This window comes from Haliotis rubra, unplaced genomic scaffold (genome assembly GCF_003918875.1).
Source record: "Haliotis rubra isolate DU_JTF1 unplaced genomic scaffold, ASM391887v1 Scf550, whole genome shotgun sequence".
Taxonomy (NCBI): Eukaryota; Metazoa; Mollusca; class Gastropoda; order Lepetellida; family Haliotidae; genus Haliotis; species Haliotis rubra.
Window position 1 is genome coordinate 62844 of NW_025767247.1, and position 19154 is coordinate 81997.

The window sequence follows — 19154 nt, forward strand, 5'->3', positions numbered from 1 at the left end:
AGCGTTACACCACTGGACGCGATAAAAGTTATGATATGAAGTAGACTCACCAACTGCATCAAACTTCAACATCAAAATAAAATTTGGCCTCCAGAAAACTTCTGCCACGAGAAGAAAGTCATCAGCAAAGGGACCATTTAGTGTTTCATATTTTTTACTCAAACGAGATAATTATTAATGTCACATGTTTATATTCGTTACACCACTGACTGTGACATTTTGGACAATCATTGTTTTCATTGTAAATATGTGATTTTCATTTTGTTTTCAATATTTCATGCAGGAATGTGTTTTTAATATTGGTGTTTCATTATAAATCTTTAAAAAATATGTATAAATACCCTGGAATTTAAACTTTATGGTGCTGCAAAGTAATGTCGCTGTCCACTGACAGTGGTTTTTCTTTCAAAATGATGATAAAAACCCAATTTTGTCCCAAAAATAACAAACAGGTACACTATTTTACATCATTATGAGGAACAAAATACATTTTTCTTTCATAATATGATTTTTGAAAATAATTTGAAACAATATTTTCAGAGCAATGTGTTACTGACCAAAAGTTGGGCAAATTTTGAGAATGACCCGTCTGCTGTGATCTTAGTATTGTCAGGGTGATAGTAGACAGTGTCCATGCAATGTCAGCTAGTGTGTCTGCTGTGATCTTAGTATTGTCAGGGTTACAGTGGACAGTGTCCATGCAATGTCTGCTGTGCTCTTAGTTTGTCAGGGTGACAGTAGACAGTGTCCATGCAATGTCAGCTAGTGTGTCTGCTGTGCTCTTAGTTTGTCAGGGTGACAGTAGACAGTGTCCATGCAATGTCAGCTAGTGTGTCTGCTGTGATCTTAGTTTGTCAGGGTTACAGTAGACAGTGTCCATGCAATGTCAGCTAGTGTGTCTGCTGTGCTCTTAGTTTGTCAGGGTGACAGTAGACAGTGTCCATGCAATGTCAGCTAGTGTGTCTGCTGTGATCTTAGTATTGTCAGGGTTACAGTGGACAGTGTCCATGCAATGTCAGCTAGTGTGTCTGCTGTGCTCTTAGTTTGTCAGGGTGATAGTAGACAGTGTCCATGCAATGTCAGCTAGTGTGTCTGCTGTGATCTTAGTATTGTCAGGGTGACAGTGGACAGTGTCCATGCAATGTCTGCTGTGCTCTTAGTTTGTCAGGGTGACAGTAGACAGTGTCCATGCAATGTCAGCTAGTGTGTCTGCTGTGCTCTTAGTTTGTCAGGGTCACAGTAGACAGTGTCCATGCAATGTCAGCTAGTGTGTCTGCTGTGATCTTAGTTTGTCAGGGTTACAGTGGACAGTGTCCATGCAATGTCAGCTAGTGTGTCTGCTGTGCTCTTAGTTTGTCAGGGTGACAGTAGACAGTGTCCATGCAATGTCAGCTAGTGTGTCTGCCGTGATCTTAGTATTGTCAGGGTGACAGTAGACAGTGTCCATGCGATGTCAGCTAGTGTGTCTGCTGTGCTCTTAGTATTGTCAGGGTTACAGTAGACAGTGTCCATGCAATGTCAGCTAGTGTGTCTGCTGTGATCTTAGTATTGTCAGGGTGACAGTAGACAGTGTCCATGCAATGTCAGCTAGTGTGTCTGCTGTGATCTTAGTATTGTCAGGGTGACAGTAGACAGTATCCATGCAACGTCTGCCTTTGTGTCTGTTACCTTCAAGGTCACCACGACACTGACCACTTTTCAAACTCTTGTTAACGTGACATCTCATGGACTCTTGTACCCAGTGTCTTCAAATTTGGTGACAGCCTACATTGGGGGATCATGCAGACACCAATTGATTTGGGTGACCTTGACCTTATCTTCAAGGTCATCTTGACATTTTGACCACTTTTCAAACTTATGTAAACGCGATACCTGATAAAACATTGCACCCAATGTTTTCAATTATGTTGACAGGCTGCATGGGGTGATTTGCAGACACCAGTCATTTCAGGCATCTTGTATGTGACCAAAAAATCAAAAGAAGTAAATATGTTATAGATATTCCATTCTTTAGTGGCAGGGGACATTGCCATATCAGTGGCAAACACTTGTTCTCATTGTTTTCAGAGCGTGTTGGGTATGCAGATACAAAGTATCTGAGGACAAGCCACACCTTCCGTGGTCTTCATGTTGTTCTTCAGCCTGTAGCCATAGCTTCAGGTGTAATTATTGTGCCCATTTATCTGATCTTGAATTAAATAATTATCTATTATTCCTGTTGAGGGAAAAGATGGACAAGAAAGGTGGGGAAAGTACTAAATCATCAGCTGAGAAGTCTCAAAAACAAGCCCCTGAACATGAGTTTGTTCCATTACTTTCCCCCGGGGATGAGATTATACCCTTGAATGCTACCTAGATTCATTTGACTCCATCCACTATGGAGCTTCTCTCATGGGATCCTCCTTAGGTAGTAATTACCCCAGAGCCTGTTTCGTAGTCATCCCGTTCTGAGTCCTCTTTTGGGGCAGGATCAGGTCTCCAGAAGCTGGTTAAGATGAAGAAATCATCTCATAAGAAGTCTTCTTCTAGGACATCTTAAGCTGTATGGGCAGACCAAGATGACCTGGAAGCCGCAGCAGTCAGCTGTCTATGGTGCAGTCAATCTCTCCTTCATGCATCCTCCGCCGGTGTCAGAACCCGAATCAGACAGCCCCCTGTTAACACAGACGATCTAGTAGACGTCATGCGTGCAAGCGCAGATCCTCCCTCGGACGCAGACCTTCACGCAGCTGTCGACCCAGACTTCACCTTGGCACGGGTGGCCTTCAAGCAACCCTCCTCTGGTCATCTGCAGTCCCTGGTGCAGCCACAGATGTTCATGCAGACACAGCCTCGTCCTCAGAATCAATCCTTTGCACAGGCTCAACCCTTCACACATCAGCCCGTGATGCAGACACAGACGCAAGCCTTTGTGCAGCAAACTGGTGGCATCCATAACCAAGCAAGTCCTCTTAGCCAAGCAGCAGCAGCAGCTTATCCCAGCACCTACAGAGATCGACAGGCCGCTCAGTTAGTCTACACCTGCACCTTCAGCTGATGGGGAATCTCAACAAGAGAATCTTAGTATCTCAGCTACGGATGATGCTTCGCATGAGGACCTTGAGGCTTCCATTTATGACAATCAAGAATTGCTGGCATGGATTGAGGACGGACATCTCAATCTCATCACCCACGAGGGACTCTTCATGTGCAGACACCTACTGCATGCAGGATGATGACATTGATACACTGAAACTCCTGCGTATGAAGCCAGTACCCCAGGACAACTTGAATTCAGGCTTCGCGAAGGCCACCAAGCTGTGAAGACTACCTACTCAATTCTTTATTGTGAAGTAGTTCCCTCTACACATTATGGATGCGCTTAACAAGGTTCCTGAGATAGGTGAGCGACTCTAAGACAAAGTCTTACAGAATTGAAGATAAGAAACTGGTGCAACTTGACACCACGACCAGGAGGGCTTTTACGGACTTGCTAAGTCCAGGGCTATTAACGAGGCTTTGCTTAACACTGAAGAATCCGCAGACGGATCGTGAGATGATGTTCCTCGATGGGTCCATCTGGCACATCAGTAAGGAGGTTACTCAGGACTCCAAAAACCAGATGCTCAGACAATGAATTCAATGTTTAAGCAGTCTATGCAGAGGACCCAATTTAGAATCTCGGGGATTCAGAAGGCCAAAGATAAAAATTTCACGTCGCATAAGATCATCTTCTTTTTTCAAGCCAGCCAACAACACAAGAGGCCGCTCTACCAGAGGCAGGACCTCAAGCAACCCCCATTCCCGACATTGAAGAAGAGGTTCGGAACGACTGGTTGCTTCGACCCCCAGCCGTTCCCTTACAACCTTCTACCATGGGTGGACGTCTCATGACTTAATGGCAAAACTTGCTGTTTCTTCAAGACCCGTTTGTAACGCAAGTTCTTCGCGAGGTCTACTGGAAACAGCTGAAGGCCACGCCTCCTCTGACTATTCAGCAGCCAAGTATAAATTATCCAGAGCCCCTCAGACAGAAATTAACAGAAGCCATCAACTCTCTTCTCACCAAAGGAGCAGTAGAGATTCTTCAGTCAGACAATTATCCCCAGGGTTCTACTCGCCGATATTCCTAGTACCAAAGTTAAACTATTTGGAAAAAATTCCACCTCATCTACAACATGAAGATATTCAGTGTAGACTACCTGCTGTGACGCGCGAGATGATCAAAGTGATGCATCTACTGGACTTAAGGCATAAAGCCTGGCGATTACTTGGCGAGCATAGATCTGGAAGATGCGTGTCTTCACATCCCTATTCATCCAGCCTCAAGAAAGTTCCTGCATTTCCTGTACCTGGGCCAGCATTGCCAGTAGAGAGTCCTTCCCATTGGAATATCTTCGGCCCCATAGTTATTTACTTGTGTGACCAAGCCTATCGTGACCTTTCTACACTTGGGAGGGATTCGCAGCGCTTTCTATCTGGAACACGGCATTCAGGCTCACTGATCAGCAGAACTACTCAGACGTCAGTTGAGCTTGACCATTTGTCTGTTAACACAACTAGGTTGGCTAGTCAACATCCTGAGTTAGAGCCATCGCAAGATCGGAAGTTCCTGGGTATCAGATTCCTAACTGCGAGCAACCTCATCAAAGTAGTGGCTGAAGATCCAGGCTTGCATGGCAAGATATCCTCGGTCTTCTCACGTCAGTGCAGGCTTTTACACAGAGAGGCAGGCTCCAACTGAGGCCCATTCTGAGGTTCCTGAGACCATACTTAGATTGTCAGGAAGTCATGATTGTGTTACCTCTACACCTGAAGAGATACCTGCAGTGGTGGGAACAAAGGTTTGCGTAGGCACCTATTTGCAAGATTGGGCTATTTGGGCTACAATCTACACCTCTACATAGACGCCACACTCCAAGGCTGGGGAGTGCACTTCAACTCAGAATAACTGCAGGGACCTGGTCCAGAGAAGAACAATCTCTTCACATCAATCAACTGGAATTCAAGCCAGTCATCAGAGCCATAAACCACTGGTTCCATCTCCTCAGAAACCCATTCCTGATGATACCCACGGACAAGGCAGCAGTAGCATTCTACATAACCTGCAAGGCATGACAAGATCATCATCATCTCATCAGATTTCTCAGAGAGCCAAGTCTACAACTTCCGAACTGTCCCAATCTACTGACTCTTCGGCACACAAGGCAGTCTCACGCCAAACCTGAGGACTTCCAGTTAGACGCATGGAACATATACTGGACAAAAATAGTTAGAGATATATAATGCAAATTTTGAAATTATGAATAATGATCTATTTATTCATTGTCACACTGATAAAATATCAATCATAAAAATACCAATATCGCTAACTTAGTTTGTCCAGTATATTATGAACTGCCTCACCAGAAGAAGATACTCTGCTAGAGCAGCCAAGGCCGTCACCCTAGCTCTATTAGAAATCCGTATGATGACAAGTGGAAGAGCTTTGACCAGTTTGCAGTTCGGAATGGGTTCTCAGCAACCAGGGCTATGCATCCTCAAGTGGCAGAATACTTGTGTCATATGAGAGCTACCAGACATTTTAAAGATTCTACCCTGTCTACACACCTAGCGGCCCTCAGCTCAGTCCTTACCATGAACTCTGGAGTGAAACTCGCCAAGGTCCCAGAACTTGTTGCACTGCTGAGATCCTTCAAGCTGGAAGACCAGCAGAGGACTTTTAAGGTGCCAGCATGGGATTTGAATATAGTTAAAACCTTACCAGCAACGAATATGAACCATTACTTCAAGTAGGCTATGAGTTGCTCACTCAGAAGATGCTGCTTCTCCTCACACTTGCTACAGCTGCCAGGATGCCTTGGAGTACAGTCCAACTAGGTTCGATCCTAGTGACCATTCAGCAGGGACTTCATTGCAAAGAACCAACTACCAGGACAACCAGATAGACAGTTCCACATCCCTGCGATGTCATTAGCGTTGAGAATTGCTTTAAATGTGATTGCATCATTTATCAAATCTTCCAGGCTGTGTTTGTTAATCCACAAAAAATAAAGAAAAAACATGTAGGTTCTTTTGGTTCTTTGCAAATTGCACAAAATGCATTTGCAAATTTCACATTTTTAATGGATGACTAGTATGTTAGGAACATAAATTTTCTGGAGTCTTTAAGATAAATTCAGTCATGACATTGAACATTACATGTAACGCTTATGAAATGTAACAGACAAAACCAATCTTTGAAAAATATTGTTATTGCAAACAAGTGTTCCAAAATTGTTTGTGTTCGATTATGAGAAAAAAGGATCGATTGCATGGTTGTTTTGTTATTGCGAGCACCAATCTTCGATTATTTCAATTACTCAGACCACCACTAGTTATCACCCATCCTCGGATCGGACGACACTCAGGACTTGTCCTTATGACTAGACAGAGCCTTGAAGATCTATCTACAAAGAACTGCTGTGAGGAGCAGAAGGTTTAAGGGACTTTTCATCCTGTTATCACCTGCTACGGCTACTGATGTCTCCAGAACGACTATCTCTTTCTGGCTGAGAGTAGTAATTGTGAGGGCTTACAAGGCTGCAGGACTGTAACCACCTAGAACGCTCAAGTGTCTACCCAGTTGTTACAGAACACTCAAGTGTCTACCCAGTTGTTACAGAACGCTCAAGTGTCTACCCATTTGTTAGAGAACACTCAAGTGTCTACCCAGTTGTTACAGAACACTCAAGTGTCTACCCAGTTGTTAGAGAACACTCAAGTGTCTACCCAGTTGTTACAGAACACTCATGTGTCTACCCAGTTGTTACAGAACACTCAAGTGTCTACCCAGTTGTTAGAGAACACTCAAGTGTCTACCCAGTTGTTACAGAACACCTACCCATTTGTGTCTACCCAGTTGTTAGAGAACACTCAAGTGTCTACCCAGTTGTTACAGAACACTCGTGTCTACCCAGTTCTTACAGAACACTCAAGTGTCTACCCAGTTGTTACAGAACACTCAAGTGTCTACCCAGTTGTTACAGAACACTCAAATGTCCACCCGGTTGTTGCAGGACACACTTGTCTACTCTGGTGTGTAAAATGCTGCAGAATAGATGTAGATATTTAGTCATACATACCCTGAAACAAATACAGTACAACCAGAAATTATTAAGGATTTAAGATTGTAATTTTTTATATTTTTTTCACTCAATACTCACGTATTAAATGTGAATATTAGCAGAACATTACTCCAGATTCAAAGACAGGTGAACGGTTAGTTTTTGTCAAGTCACCATGGGCAGCAATGCAGGCTTCAATGCAGCGGGGCATACTACTGATCAAAGAAGTTAGAAAGTTGTGGTCCATGCTGTCCCAATATTGGACCACCTCTTCTTTCATTTCAGCAATATTTGTCAGATTTTTCTTATTGACACTTTCCTTCATAAGTCCCCAAACATTTTCTATTGGATTTAGGGCAGGGCTATAGCTTGGCCAATCCAATAATGTCATGTTTTGGTCTGTGAATGCTTTGAACGATGTTTTGGGTCGTTGTCCTGCTGGAAAATCCAAAAATTTCCATAGTGAGCAGATGGAAGTAAATGTCCCTCGAGAATATCTGTGTACCGCTCACTGTTCATATTCCCTTCAAATACACGGAGGGGCGATGCCCCTAACACAGATAGCCACCCCACACGTTAAATTTCAGACTGTACTTTGGGCGCTGATACAAAGGTTTTTCAGTTTGTTTGGTCCAGAATTTCAGTGTATTAGGAAACAGCCACACAGAAAATAACATTGTCCCAGTTAAAATTTGTATGCTGTAAGCACCAGTTCAGGTTTCATGATCGGTGATGGAATTCCTCGACTTTTCTGCCAACCCATTGCATGCAGCTCAGTTCTAATTGTCTCCTTGCAGACAGCCACAGCTCGTCTATCAATCATATCCAGCCTTAAGTTTTCTAAACTCCTTCGTTTGGTTTTAGAAACAAGAATACCAAGCCGCCTCCTGTCACCGACAGTCAATTTTCTGGGCCTACCTGCACCTCCCTGGTGCTCAATGCCATATCCATTGGCAATATTCAAAACACGATAAACAGTGGACAAAGGGATGCCTGTTCTACTTGCAATCACTTTAACTGATCTGATGTCCTTGTTATAATACTCTAAAATCAACTTCCCCTTCTCTAAATCATCCATACTGAGGATCACTGAAAATGTCGTCTGCTGGCACGTAAACAAAGGGGGATAACTCTTCACAAACTAATGAAAAAAAGGATTAACGGAGTTGTCTCTCTTGAATGAAACCAAGCACTTGATAGCTGGTCAAGGTTGTTTCTACTAGAAATCCAATTAAACATATTCCTAAAATTCGCAATAATTTCTGGTCATACTATATATCCAAGAAAGCCCATGTAAGTCTAGAATATGTGGCAACTCTAAATTTCCAGTTTCAGGAAATGGATTAAGTCCCTGGGCTCCTTTTCGTATTACTTTTTATGAACAGTTTTTTTCTGTAAAACATGTTTATTTCAGAGACTAGATGTTAGTGTAGTAGATATTGTACTCTATATAAAGTGTTAGTTCTACAATACATGGCATAAACTGTGTCTCCATGTGATCATCTCTGATTTAGCCCATGAGGTACTGCAGATACTCTCCAAAATACCAGCCAGATCCTTTTGCCTACTTGTTTGTGAGTATTGTGCATGTTTCCATGGCGATGGAGGTACATTATTGTATATGACCACAGCAATGGATACTCATGTAATATGTTTCTTGGCTGTCGCCTTGCATTACCAGTAGTCACCATGGTGATGGATTCAGATATTACATGTCCCTGTTGAATAAGTATACATTAGTGTACGTTTCCATGGTGATGGATCTGAATATTGTATGTTTCTCCAATGGTGAGTGTACTGAATGTGGATGGTACTGGATGTGTATGCTGTATATACGCTGGTCACTGGCCTGGCTTATATATGTATATATGTTCCTGTTCCTTGTTGTGGTTATTGTAAGGAGAGCTCTATTGTTACTGTGAGGGGGAAGTGCTTTGTGTATTTCACAGTTGTTCACTGTAATACTGACAACAGTAGTTTGTAGCCCAGGCAACACCACATCACATTGTGCACCTTTCTTGCTATTCTTTCTGGCCCCTGTGAAAACAGGCGGCTAACCAACCTTCACATTCATGCTATAGTCTGTTTGCAGTGAAAACATAAGAATGAATTTTACCTTAAACCACAGGGGCTTGTAACGCTAAAAACTGCCATCAAGGTATGTACTGTCACTAACGGGGTCTTATCACTATATAAAAGGAAAGGGATGTAACAAGGTCAACACACCAGGTTCGTTTCAGGGCGAATTCAACAATACTCACTGTATGTATCCCATTTAAAGTATGCACACATTTCAAGCCAATAGATTTCCCTTCAAAATGAGACATACATCACAAAAATCGAAGCAGTAGTTTGGGAGCTACCCACTCACAGTCATACACCCACCCAACCACTACCCACTAAGTCATACACCCACGCAACCACTACCCACTCACAGTCATACACCCACGCAACCACTACCCACTCACAGCCATACACGCACCTTACCACTACCCACTCAGTCATACACCCACATAACCACTACCCACTCAGTCTTACACCCACGCAACCACTACCCACTCAGTCATACACCCACCCAGCCACTACCCACTCAGTCATACACCCACCCTACCCATTACCCACTCACAGTCATAACACCCATCCAACCACTACCCACACTCAGCCATACACCTATCCAACCACTACCCACTCAGCCATACACCCCACCCAACCACTCACTCCACTCAGTCATACACCCACCCAACCACTACCCACTCAGCCATACACCCACCCAACCACTACCCACTCCAGTCATACACCCATCCAACCACTACCCACTCAGTCATACACCCACCCAACCACTACCCACTCAGTCATACACCCACCCAACCACTACCCACTCAGTCATACACCCACCCAGCCACTACCCACTCAGTCATACACCCACCCAACCACTACCCACTCAGTCATACACCCACCCAACCACTACCCACTCAGTCATACACCCACCCACCCACTACCCACTCACACTCACATACACCCACCCAGCCACTACCCACTCAGTCATACACCCACCCAGTCACTACCCACTCCAGTCATACACCCACCCAACCACTACCCACTCAGTCATACACCCACCCAACCACTACCCACTCAGTCATACACCTACATACAGCCTCTACCCACCAGTCTACACCCACTCAGTCATACACCCACCCAACCACTACCCACTCAGTCATACACCCAGTCATACAGCCACTACCCACACTCAGTCATACACCCACCCAACCCACTACCCACTCAGTCATACACTCCACCTAGCCACTACCCACTCAGTCATACACCCACCCAACCACTACCCACTCAGTCATACACTCTCAGTCACCCAGCCACTACCCACTCAGTCATACACTCCACCCAACCACTACCCACTCAGTCATACACCCACCCAGCCACTACCCACTCACCATACACCCACCCAGGCACTACCCACTCAGTCATACACCCACCCAACCATTACCCACTCAGTCATACACCCACCCAGCCAGCCACTACCCACTCAGTCATACACCCACCCAACCACTGCCACCCACTCAGTCATACACCCACCCAGCAGCCACTACCCACTCAGTCATACACCCACCCACCCACTACCCACTCAGTCATACACCCACCCAGCCACTACCCACTCAGTCATACACCCACCCAGCCACTACCCACTCAGTCATACACCCACCCAGCCACTACCCACTCAGTCATACACTCCAGTCATACACCCACCCACCACTACCCACTCAGTCATACACCCACCCCACCCACTACCCACTCCATACTCAGTCATACACCCACCCAACCACTACCCACTCAGTCATACACCCACCCAACCACTACCCACTCAGTCATACACCCACCCAACCACTACCCACTCAGTCATACACCCACCCAACCACTACCCACTCAGTCATACACCCACCCAGCCACTACCCACTCAGTCATACACCCACCCAGCCACTACCCACTCAGTCATACACCCACCCAACCACTACCCACTCAGATTGTTGTTCCTGTAACACATGTACTCATTCCTCTCTATTGTATTGCTTTGGAAGTACTTCTAAGGTATGAGACATTTTATACCATGGCTGGTATCAAGTGATAAATGATGCACGTTATGTAACTTTGGATGTATTCTGTTCAATATGTATAACGTACGTTATCTGTTGAGGAAATCATGTTCCATGTGAATGGTTGTATATATTCTTGTATATTTGCTGTCTGTCTTCTCAAGTATTTATTCCTAATCCACTAAAGCATGCCGTCTCATGAATGAATATATTTTGTTCTCATTTATGCTAAAGCGAGATTTTATATTTTTGTGCTACAAAATTTTCCATTAACATCTCGACTTGCTTCCCCTACTCAGACTGTCTGTTCTGTCATCACACGCCTCCACTTCTTGCTTCCCCCACTCAGACTGTCTATTCTGTCATCACACACCTCCACTCCTTGCTTCCCCCACTCAGACTGTCTATTCTGTCATCACACACCTCCACTTCTTGCTTCCCCCACTCAGACTGTCTATTCTGTCATCACACACCTCCACTCTCTTGCTTCCCCCACTCAGACTGTCTATTCTGTCATCACACACCTCCACTCTTGCTTCCCCCACTCAGACTGTCTATTCTGTCATCACACAAACCTCCACTTCTTGCTTCCCCACTCAGACTGTCCTATTCTGTCATCACACACCTCCACCTCCTTCTTGCTTCCCCACACTGTCAGACTGTCTATTCTGTCATCACACACCTCCACTTCTTGCTTCCCCCACTCAGACTGTCTATTCTGTCATCACACACCTCCACTTCTTGCTTCCCCCACTCAGACTGTCTATTCTGTCATCTGACACCTCCACTTCTTGCTTCCCCCACTCAGACTGTCTATTCTGTCATCACACACCTCCACTTCTTGCTTCCCCCACTCAGACTGTCTATTCTGTCATCACACACCTCCACTTCTTGCTTCCCCCACTCAGACTGTCTATTCTGTCATAACACACCTCCACTTCTTGCTTCCCCCACTCAGACTGTCTATTCTGTCATCACACACCTCCACTTCTTGCTTCCCCCACTCAGACTGTCTATTCTGTCATCACACACCTCCACTTCTTGCTTCCCCCACTCAGACTGTCTATTCTGTCATCTGACACCTCCACTGACACTTCCACTGCTTCCCCCACTCAGACTGTCTATTCTGTCATCACACACCTCCATTTCTTGCTTCCCCCACTCAGACTGTCTATTCTGTCATCACACACCTCCACTTCTTGCTTCCCCCACTCAGACTGTCTATTCTGTCATCATCTGACACCTCCACTTCTTGCTTCCCCCACTCAGACTGTCTATTCTGTCATCACACACCTCCATTTCTTGCTTCCCCCACTCAGACTGTCTATTCTGTCATCACACACCTCCACTTCTTGCTTCTCCCACTCAGACTGTCTATTCTGTCATCTGACACCTCCACTTCTTGCTTCCCCCACTCAGACTGTCTATTCTGTCATCTGACACCTCCAGTTCTAGCTTCCCCCATTCAGTTTGTTCATCTCTTCAGCCTACTGCACCCCATTCAGTTTGTTCATCTCTTCAGCCTACTGCACCTCCTCCAGCTGTTCTTCTCTTTTCCATGTGTATTATCACTACATATCAATGTTATACTATTTGCTGGCATTGAATGTTGTTAGCATTAAATGTCTGTGCTGTTACCTACAAGATGTCAAAGGTGTCAAATTAATATAAGTGTGTCATCACAGAAGCAGAATCTCTGGGTTGCAAATTTCAGCTTGAGTATATATGCTGGCTGAATTGCGACAAGTCAACAACTTTGAACTATTTGTGAACCTACTAAGCCTAACTGTCTATCTGTTCCATAAGAACACACACTCAAAAAGAATCTCAGCTCTCAGTTTGTGTATTTGTCTTCACCCAGGATAGCTACATGCCTGGTCTCAATCAGGTGAAGATGGTTCGCCTCCTTGTCAAGTACCTGCATTTCTTCACAAACAGTGCGCCCAATGTGATAACCTCCCCTTACCAGACAACCATCCACCAACCGATGGAGGAGTTCAAGAGGTATGTGGGCAGTAAACACACAGAGTGAAATCAATACATAGGGATGGGAGTCAATACATAGGGATGGGAGTCAATACATAGGGGTGGGAGTCAATACATAGGGATGGGAGTCAATACATAGGGTTGGGGTTCAATACATAGGGATGGGAGTCAATACATAGGGTTGGGGGTTCAATACATAGGGATGGGAGTCAATACATAGGGTTGGGAGTCAATACATAGGGATGGGAGTCAATACATAGGGATGGGAGTCAATACACAGGGATGGAGTCAATACATAGGGATGGGGTCAATACATAGGGATGGGAGTCAATACATAGGGATGGGAGTCAATACATAGGGATGGGAGTCAATACATAGGGATGGGAGTCAATACATAGGGATGGGAGTCAATACATAGGGATGGGGAGTCAATACATAGGGGTGGGAGTCAATACATAGGGATGGGAGTCAATACATAGGGTGGGAGTCAATACATAGGGTTGGAGTCAATACATACATGGAGTCAATACATAGGGATGGGAGTCAATACATAGGGGTGGAGGAGTCAATACATAGGGATGGGAGTCAATACATAGGGATGGGAGTCAATACACATAGGGTCAATACATAGGGGGGGGTCAAATACATAGGGATGGGAGTCAATACATAGGGTTGGGAGTCAATACATAGGGATGGGAGTCAATACATAGGGATGGGAGTCAATACATAGGGTTGGGAGTCAATACATAGGGATGGGAGTCAATACATAGGGATGGGAGTCAATACATAGGGATGGGAGTCAATACATAGGGTTGGGGTTCAATACATAGGGATGGGAGTCAATACATAGGGATGGGGTCAATACATAGGGATGGGGAGTCAATACAGGGGGGTGGGAGTCAATACATAGGGATGGGAGTCAATACATAGGGGTGGGAGTCAATACATAGGGTTGGGAGTCAATACATAGTCAATACATGGGGATGGTCAATACATAGGGGTGGAGTCAATACATAGGGATGGGAGTCAATACATAGGGATGGGAGTCAATACATAGGGGTGGGAGTCAATACATAGGGATGGGAGTCAATACATAGAGGAGGAGTCAATACATACATAGGGGGGTTGGGAGATGGGAGTCAATACATAGGGGTGGGGTTCAATACATAGGGATGGGAGTCAATACATAGGATGGGAGTCAATACATAGGGGTGGGAGTCAATACATAGGGGTGGGAGTCAATACATAGGGAGGAGTCAATACATAGGATGGGAGTCAATACATAGGATGGGAGTCAATACATAGGAGGAGGAGTCAATACATAGTTCAATACATAGGGATGGGGAGTCAATACATAGGGTGGAGTCAATACATAGGGATGGGAGTCAATACATAGGGTTGGGGAGTCAATACATAGGGATGGGGTCAATACATAGGGATGGGAGTCAATACATAGGGAGGGGAGTCAATACATAGGGGTGGGAGTCAATACATACACAGGGGGAGTCAATACATAGGAGTGGGAGTCAATACATAGGGTTGGGAGTCAATACATAGAGAGGGAGTCACATACATAGGGTCATGTGGGAGGGGTGGGAATTCAATACATAGGGTTGGGGAGTCAATACATAGGGATGGGAGTCAATACATAGAGTGGTGGAGTCACATAGGGGTGGGAGTCATAGGATGGGAGTCAATACATAGGGGATGGAGTCAATACATAGGGGAGGAGTCAATAACACATGGGAGGAGTCAATACATAGGGAGGAGTCAATACATAGAGGGGGTGTCAATACATAGTGGGAGTCAATACATAGGGTGGGAGTCAATACATGGGGTGGAGTCAATACATAGGGAGTGGGGAGTCAATACATAGGGGTGAGGTGGGATGGTCAATACATAGGGGAGGAGTCAATACATAGGGGAGGGAGTCAATACATAGGGTGGAGTCAATACATAGGGGTGGGAGTCAATACATAGGGGTTGGGAGTCAATACATAGGGTGGGAGTCAATACATAGGGGTGGGATTCAATACATAGGGGTGGGAGTTCAATACATAGGGTGGGAGTCAATACACAGGGATGGGAGTCAATACATAGGGATGGAGTCAATACATAGGGGTGGGATTCAATACATAGGATGGGGAGTCAATACATAGAGTGGGAGTCAATACATAGGGATGGGAGTCAATACATAGGGATGGGAGTCAATACATAGGGATGGGAGTGAATACATAGGGTTGGGATTCAATACATAGGTGTGGGAGGGGTGGGGGTCAATACATAGGGTTGGGAGTCAATACATAGGGATGGGAGTCAATACATAGGGAGGAATCCATACACAGGGATGGAAGTCAATACATAGGGAGGAGTCAAACATAGGAGTTGGGATTCAATACACTGGGGGATGGGAGTCAATATATAGGGATGGGAGTCAATGTACAGGGATGGGAGTCAATACACAGGGGTGGGAGTCAATACATAGGGATGGGAGTGAATACATAGAGGTTGGGGTTGGTGGATGGTGAAGTCAATACATAGGGATGGAGTCAATACATAGGGATGGGAGTCAGCCACATAGGGATGGGAGCCACAATAGGAGGAGGAGTCCAAACATAGGGGAGGAGTCAATACATAGAGATGGGGTTCAATATATAGGGGAGTCAATACATAGGGATGGGAGCCAATACATAGGCGTGGGAGTCACACAGGGATGGGAGCCGATACATACACACACACAGGGCACTAACAATCAGTGGATGAGCCCATCACACAGGAGATGGGCCCAACACATGTGGTGGTTCGACCCACAGGAATGGAGCCACACACACACACATGGAGGAATCCCACATGGATGGACACAGGATGGCCACACACAGGAGGAGCCACACAACGCACAGGAATGGGTGGCCACACACTGGATGGGGCCCACATGGACACACACACAGGATGGAGCCACACACACACAGGGCTGGGAGCCACACGGCCCCACACATAGTGGATGGAGCCAACACACAGCCCAGGCACACAGGACGGAGCCACACACAGTGGCGCCACATGACCACAGCACACAGTGGACGGAGCCACAATGGAGGACACGTGGCCACATGGACCCACACATGAGCCAACACAGTGGAAATGGACACACACACGGAGCCACACACAGGAGGAGCCACAGGAACACACACACATGTGGACAGAGCCACACAGCCGACACATAGAGCCACACACATGGTGAGGACACGGGGAGCCACACACAACCGGACCCACAGGAACGAACACACATGGACACACACACATGGAGTGGAGCCAACACACCGTGGAGGATCCCAACACACACAACGCATGGAATGGAACGGATGGATGGACACAGGAGGAGCCAACATGGATCCGGCCACACAGAGCCGGACCCACATGGAGCAACACATAACACAAGGAGCCACACACAGAGGAGAGCCACACACACGGACAGGGCCACACACAACGAGCCAACAAGCACAGGGCTGGAGTCAAAATATAGAACGGCCAACACACACACACAAAGTGAGCCAACACACAGTGGAGCCAACGCAGAGGAACGGCCAATACACTGGGGTGGAGCCAACACATAGACGGACACACAGAGTGAGGAGCCACACATAAGTGGAGCCAATCCACAGGAGTGAGCCAACACACAGGAGTGGATCCACCACATGGAGCGGAGCCACATGGAGGGGAAAGCCACACACACAGCCACACAGGATCCACACACAGTGGAGCCAACACACAGTGGCAGATGGATCACACAGCCGCAGGAGCCACACACATGGAGCCACAGGAGGCCACACACAGGAGGCACACCGGTGGACACACACAGACACCACACAACCCACAGTGGAAACGGCCACACAGGAACACACACACACAGGTGGACCACAGGAATCACACACACACACAGAGGAGCACACACACATATGAGCCACACATGGATCCACACACAGGTCAGAGCCAACAAGGACACACGGAGCCACACATGGTGAGCCACACACACAGGTGGAGCCAACAAATATGGACAATGGACACACGACACACACATGGACGGACACATGGATGAGCCCACACACAGGATCCAACACATAGTGAGCCAACATGGAACGGCACTGGAACACACACACAGGACTGACCCACAGAGCAGCCACACATGGATCCCACCGCACAGGAATGGAACACACAATCAACACATGGACACAGAACAGGAGGAGCCAACACACATGGAGTCACAGGAATGGAAAAGGCCACTTGACACACACACAGGTAGAGCCACACACATAGTGGACAACACAGGAAAAGACACATAAAGTGGAGCCAACATGGACCAACACACAGAGTGAGGAGCCACACACCGACCCATGGAGCCAACACACAGGAGTGGATCCAACACACAGGAGTGGACAACACACAGGACGGACCGGACCCCACAGAGGCCCCACACACATGGATCCAACACACAGTGGAATCACACATACACAATGGAGCCAAGCCACACACATGGAGTGAGCCAACACATGTGAGCCACACACAGTGAGGAAACACACACAGAGAACACACAAAAGTGGCCGACCCACAGGAACACATATAGGGTGGAGCCAACATATAAGGAGCCAACACATAATCAACCCATGAATGAACACACATGGATAAAATAACACAGAGGGAGGAAATAACACACAGGAATGGAAGCCAATACACTGGATGGGCCCACATATGAGTGGAGTGGAAACACACATAGTGGACCAACACATAGGGTTGGAGTCAACAAAGGGATGGGAGCCAACATAGAAGGAGTGGAACAACACACATAGGAGGAATACACAGGGGTGGACAATGGAATGGACACAATGAAATGGAATAATATAGGTGGACACACAGGGATGAGCCACATAGGGGTGGGACCGAACAAAGCACAGGGTGGAAAATAAGGAATGGTGGAATACATTGGATGGAATGGAGGAGCCAACAAAATAGGAATGGAAGCCACACATAGAAGTGGAAATGCACAGAGTGGAGCCAACACATAGGATGGGGAGCCAACTTACAGAGGAGTACACACATAGGGGTGGAAAAACACACATAAAATAACGGAATGGAAAGAATACATAGTGGAATATAGGGATGAAATAACAGGGGTGGACCACACATTAGATGGAATGGAATAAAATGAATGGAATATAATGGATGGAATAATATAGGGAGGAAAGCCAACAGGAATGGAAAAGGAATATGGAGCTGACCATAGAGGAGGAATATAGTGGATTCAATACATAGTGGAAAAATGGACACATAGGGGAAATGGAAGGAATGGAAGAATAATATTGGATGGGAATATAGGGGAGGAAACACATAGGTTGGAGTCAGAAGGAATGGAAATAATACATAGGGGAATACATAGGAAGAATGGAAGCCACACATAGGGTGGGAGCCGGACACATAGGGGTGGGGAGGAAATAACACATAGGGGTGGACAAATGGAGTGGATTCAATATGGAATAAATAGGATGGGGAGTGGATTCAACACATATAGGGGACATTAGTGGGCAGATCATCAATAGGGATCAATCACAGGAGCCAGAGACAGGCCGGAATCCACAGGAATGGCCGTCACACAGGCACACACACAGGGAGGAAAGCCACACACACAGGAATCGGCCACACACTGGATGGCCCACACACAGAGGAGGAGCCAACACATAGGGTGGACACACATAGGGAGGGAATAGGGAGGGAAATAGAGAAGGAAATAATGGACATGAGTGAAATAACACAGGAATGGCCATACACATAGGTGGAATGGAATGAAGAATGGTAAATGACCAGGACAACATAGTGGACTCAACACATAGGGTTGGGAGCCACATGGATGGAGCCAACACATAGTGTGCCAATGGACACACATGGACATGTCAATACATAGGTGGATCTAACACAGGGATGAGCCCACACA

General features: G+C 46.2%; 1 protein-coding gene and 2 long non-coding RNA genes across 5 annotated transcripts in view; 1 reads left to right on the plus strand and 2 right to left on the minus strand.

Annotated features, from left to right (window-relative positions):
- The window catches only part of LOC124253750 (sphingomyelin phosphodiesterase 4-like), a 74286-nt gene that overhangs the window by 16724 nt on the left and 38408 nt on the right, over positions 1–19154 (plus strand). The window contains exons 8-9 of one of the 2 annotated variants that reach the window (XM_046687576.1): positions 8600–8659; positions 13050–13192. In XM_046687576.1, the coding sequence (XP_046543532.1) occupies positions 8600–8659; positions 13050–13192 (203 nt within the window). The remainder of the gene's footprint in view (positions 1–8599; positions 8660–13049; positions 13193–19154) is intronic. The other variant, XM_046687577.1, reaches the window with a different exon arrangement.
- LOC124253752 lies at positions 6766–7109 on the minus strand. Of its 2 annotated transcripts, none has more exons than XR_006892282.1 (2): positions 6953–7109; positions 6766–6858 (listed from the first exon to the last, which is right to left on the minus strand). It is a non-coding gene; the product is annotated as an uncharacterized LOC124253752 (long non-coding RNA). The 2 variants fall into 2 exon arrangements; XR_006892281.1 differs by having other exon boundaries at positions 6983–7004.
- Positions 11669–12608, minus strand: LOC124253751. Its single transcript, XR_006892280.1, has 3 exons — positions 12582–12608; positions 12021–12270; positions 11669–11712 (listed from the first exon to the last, which is right to left on the minus strand). It is a non-coding gene; the product is annotated as an uncharacterized LOC124253751 (long non-coding RNA).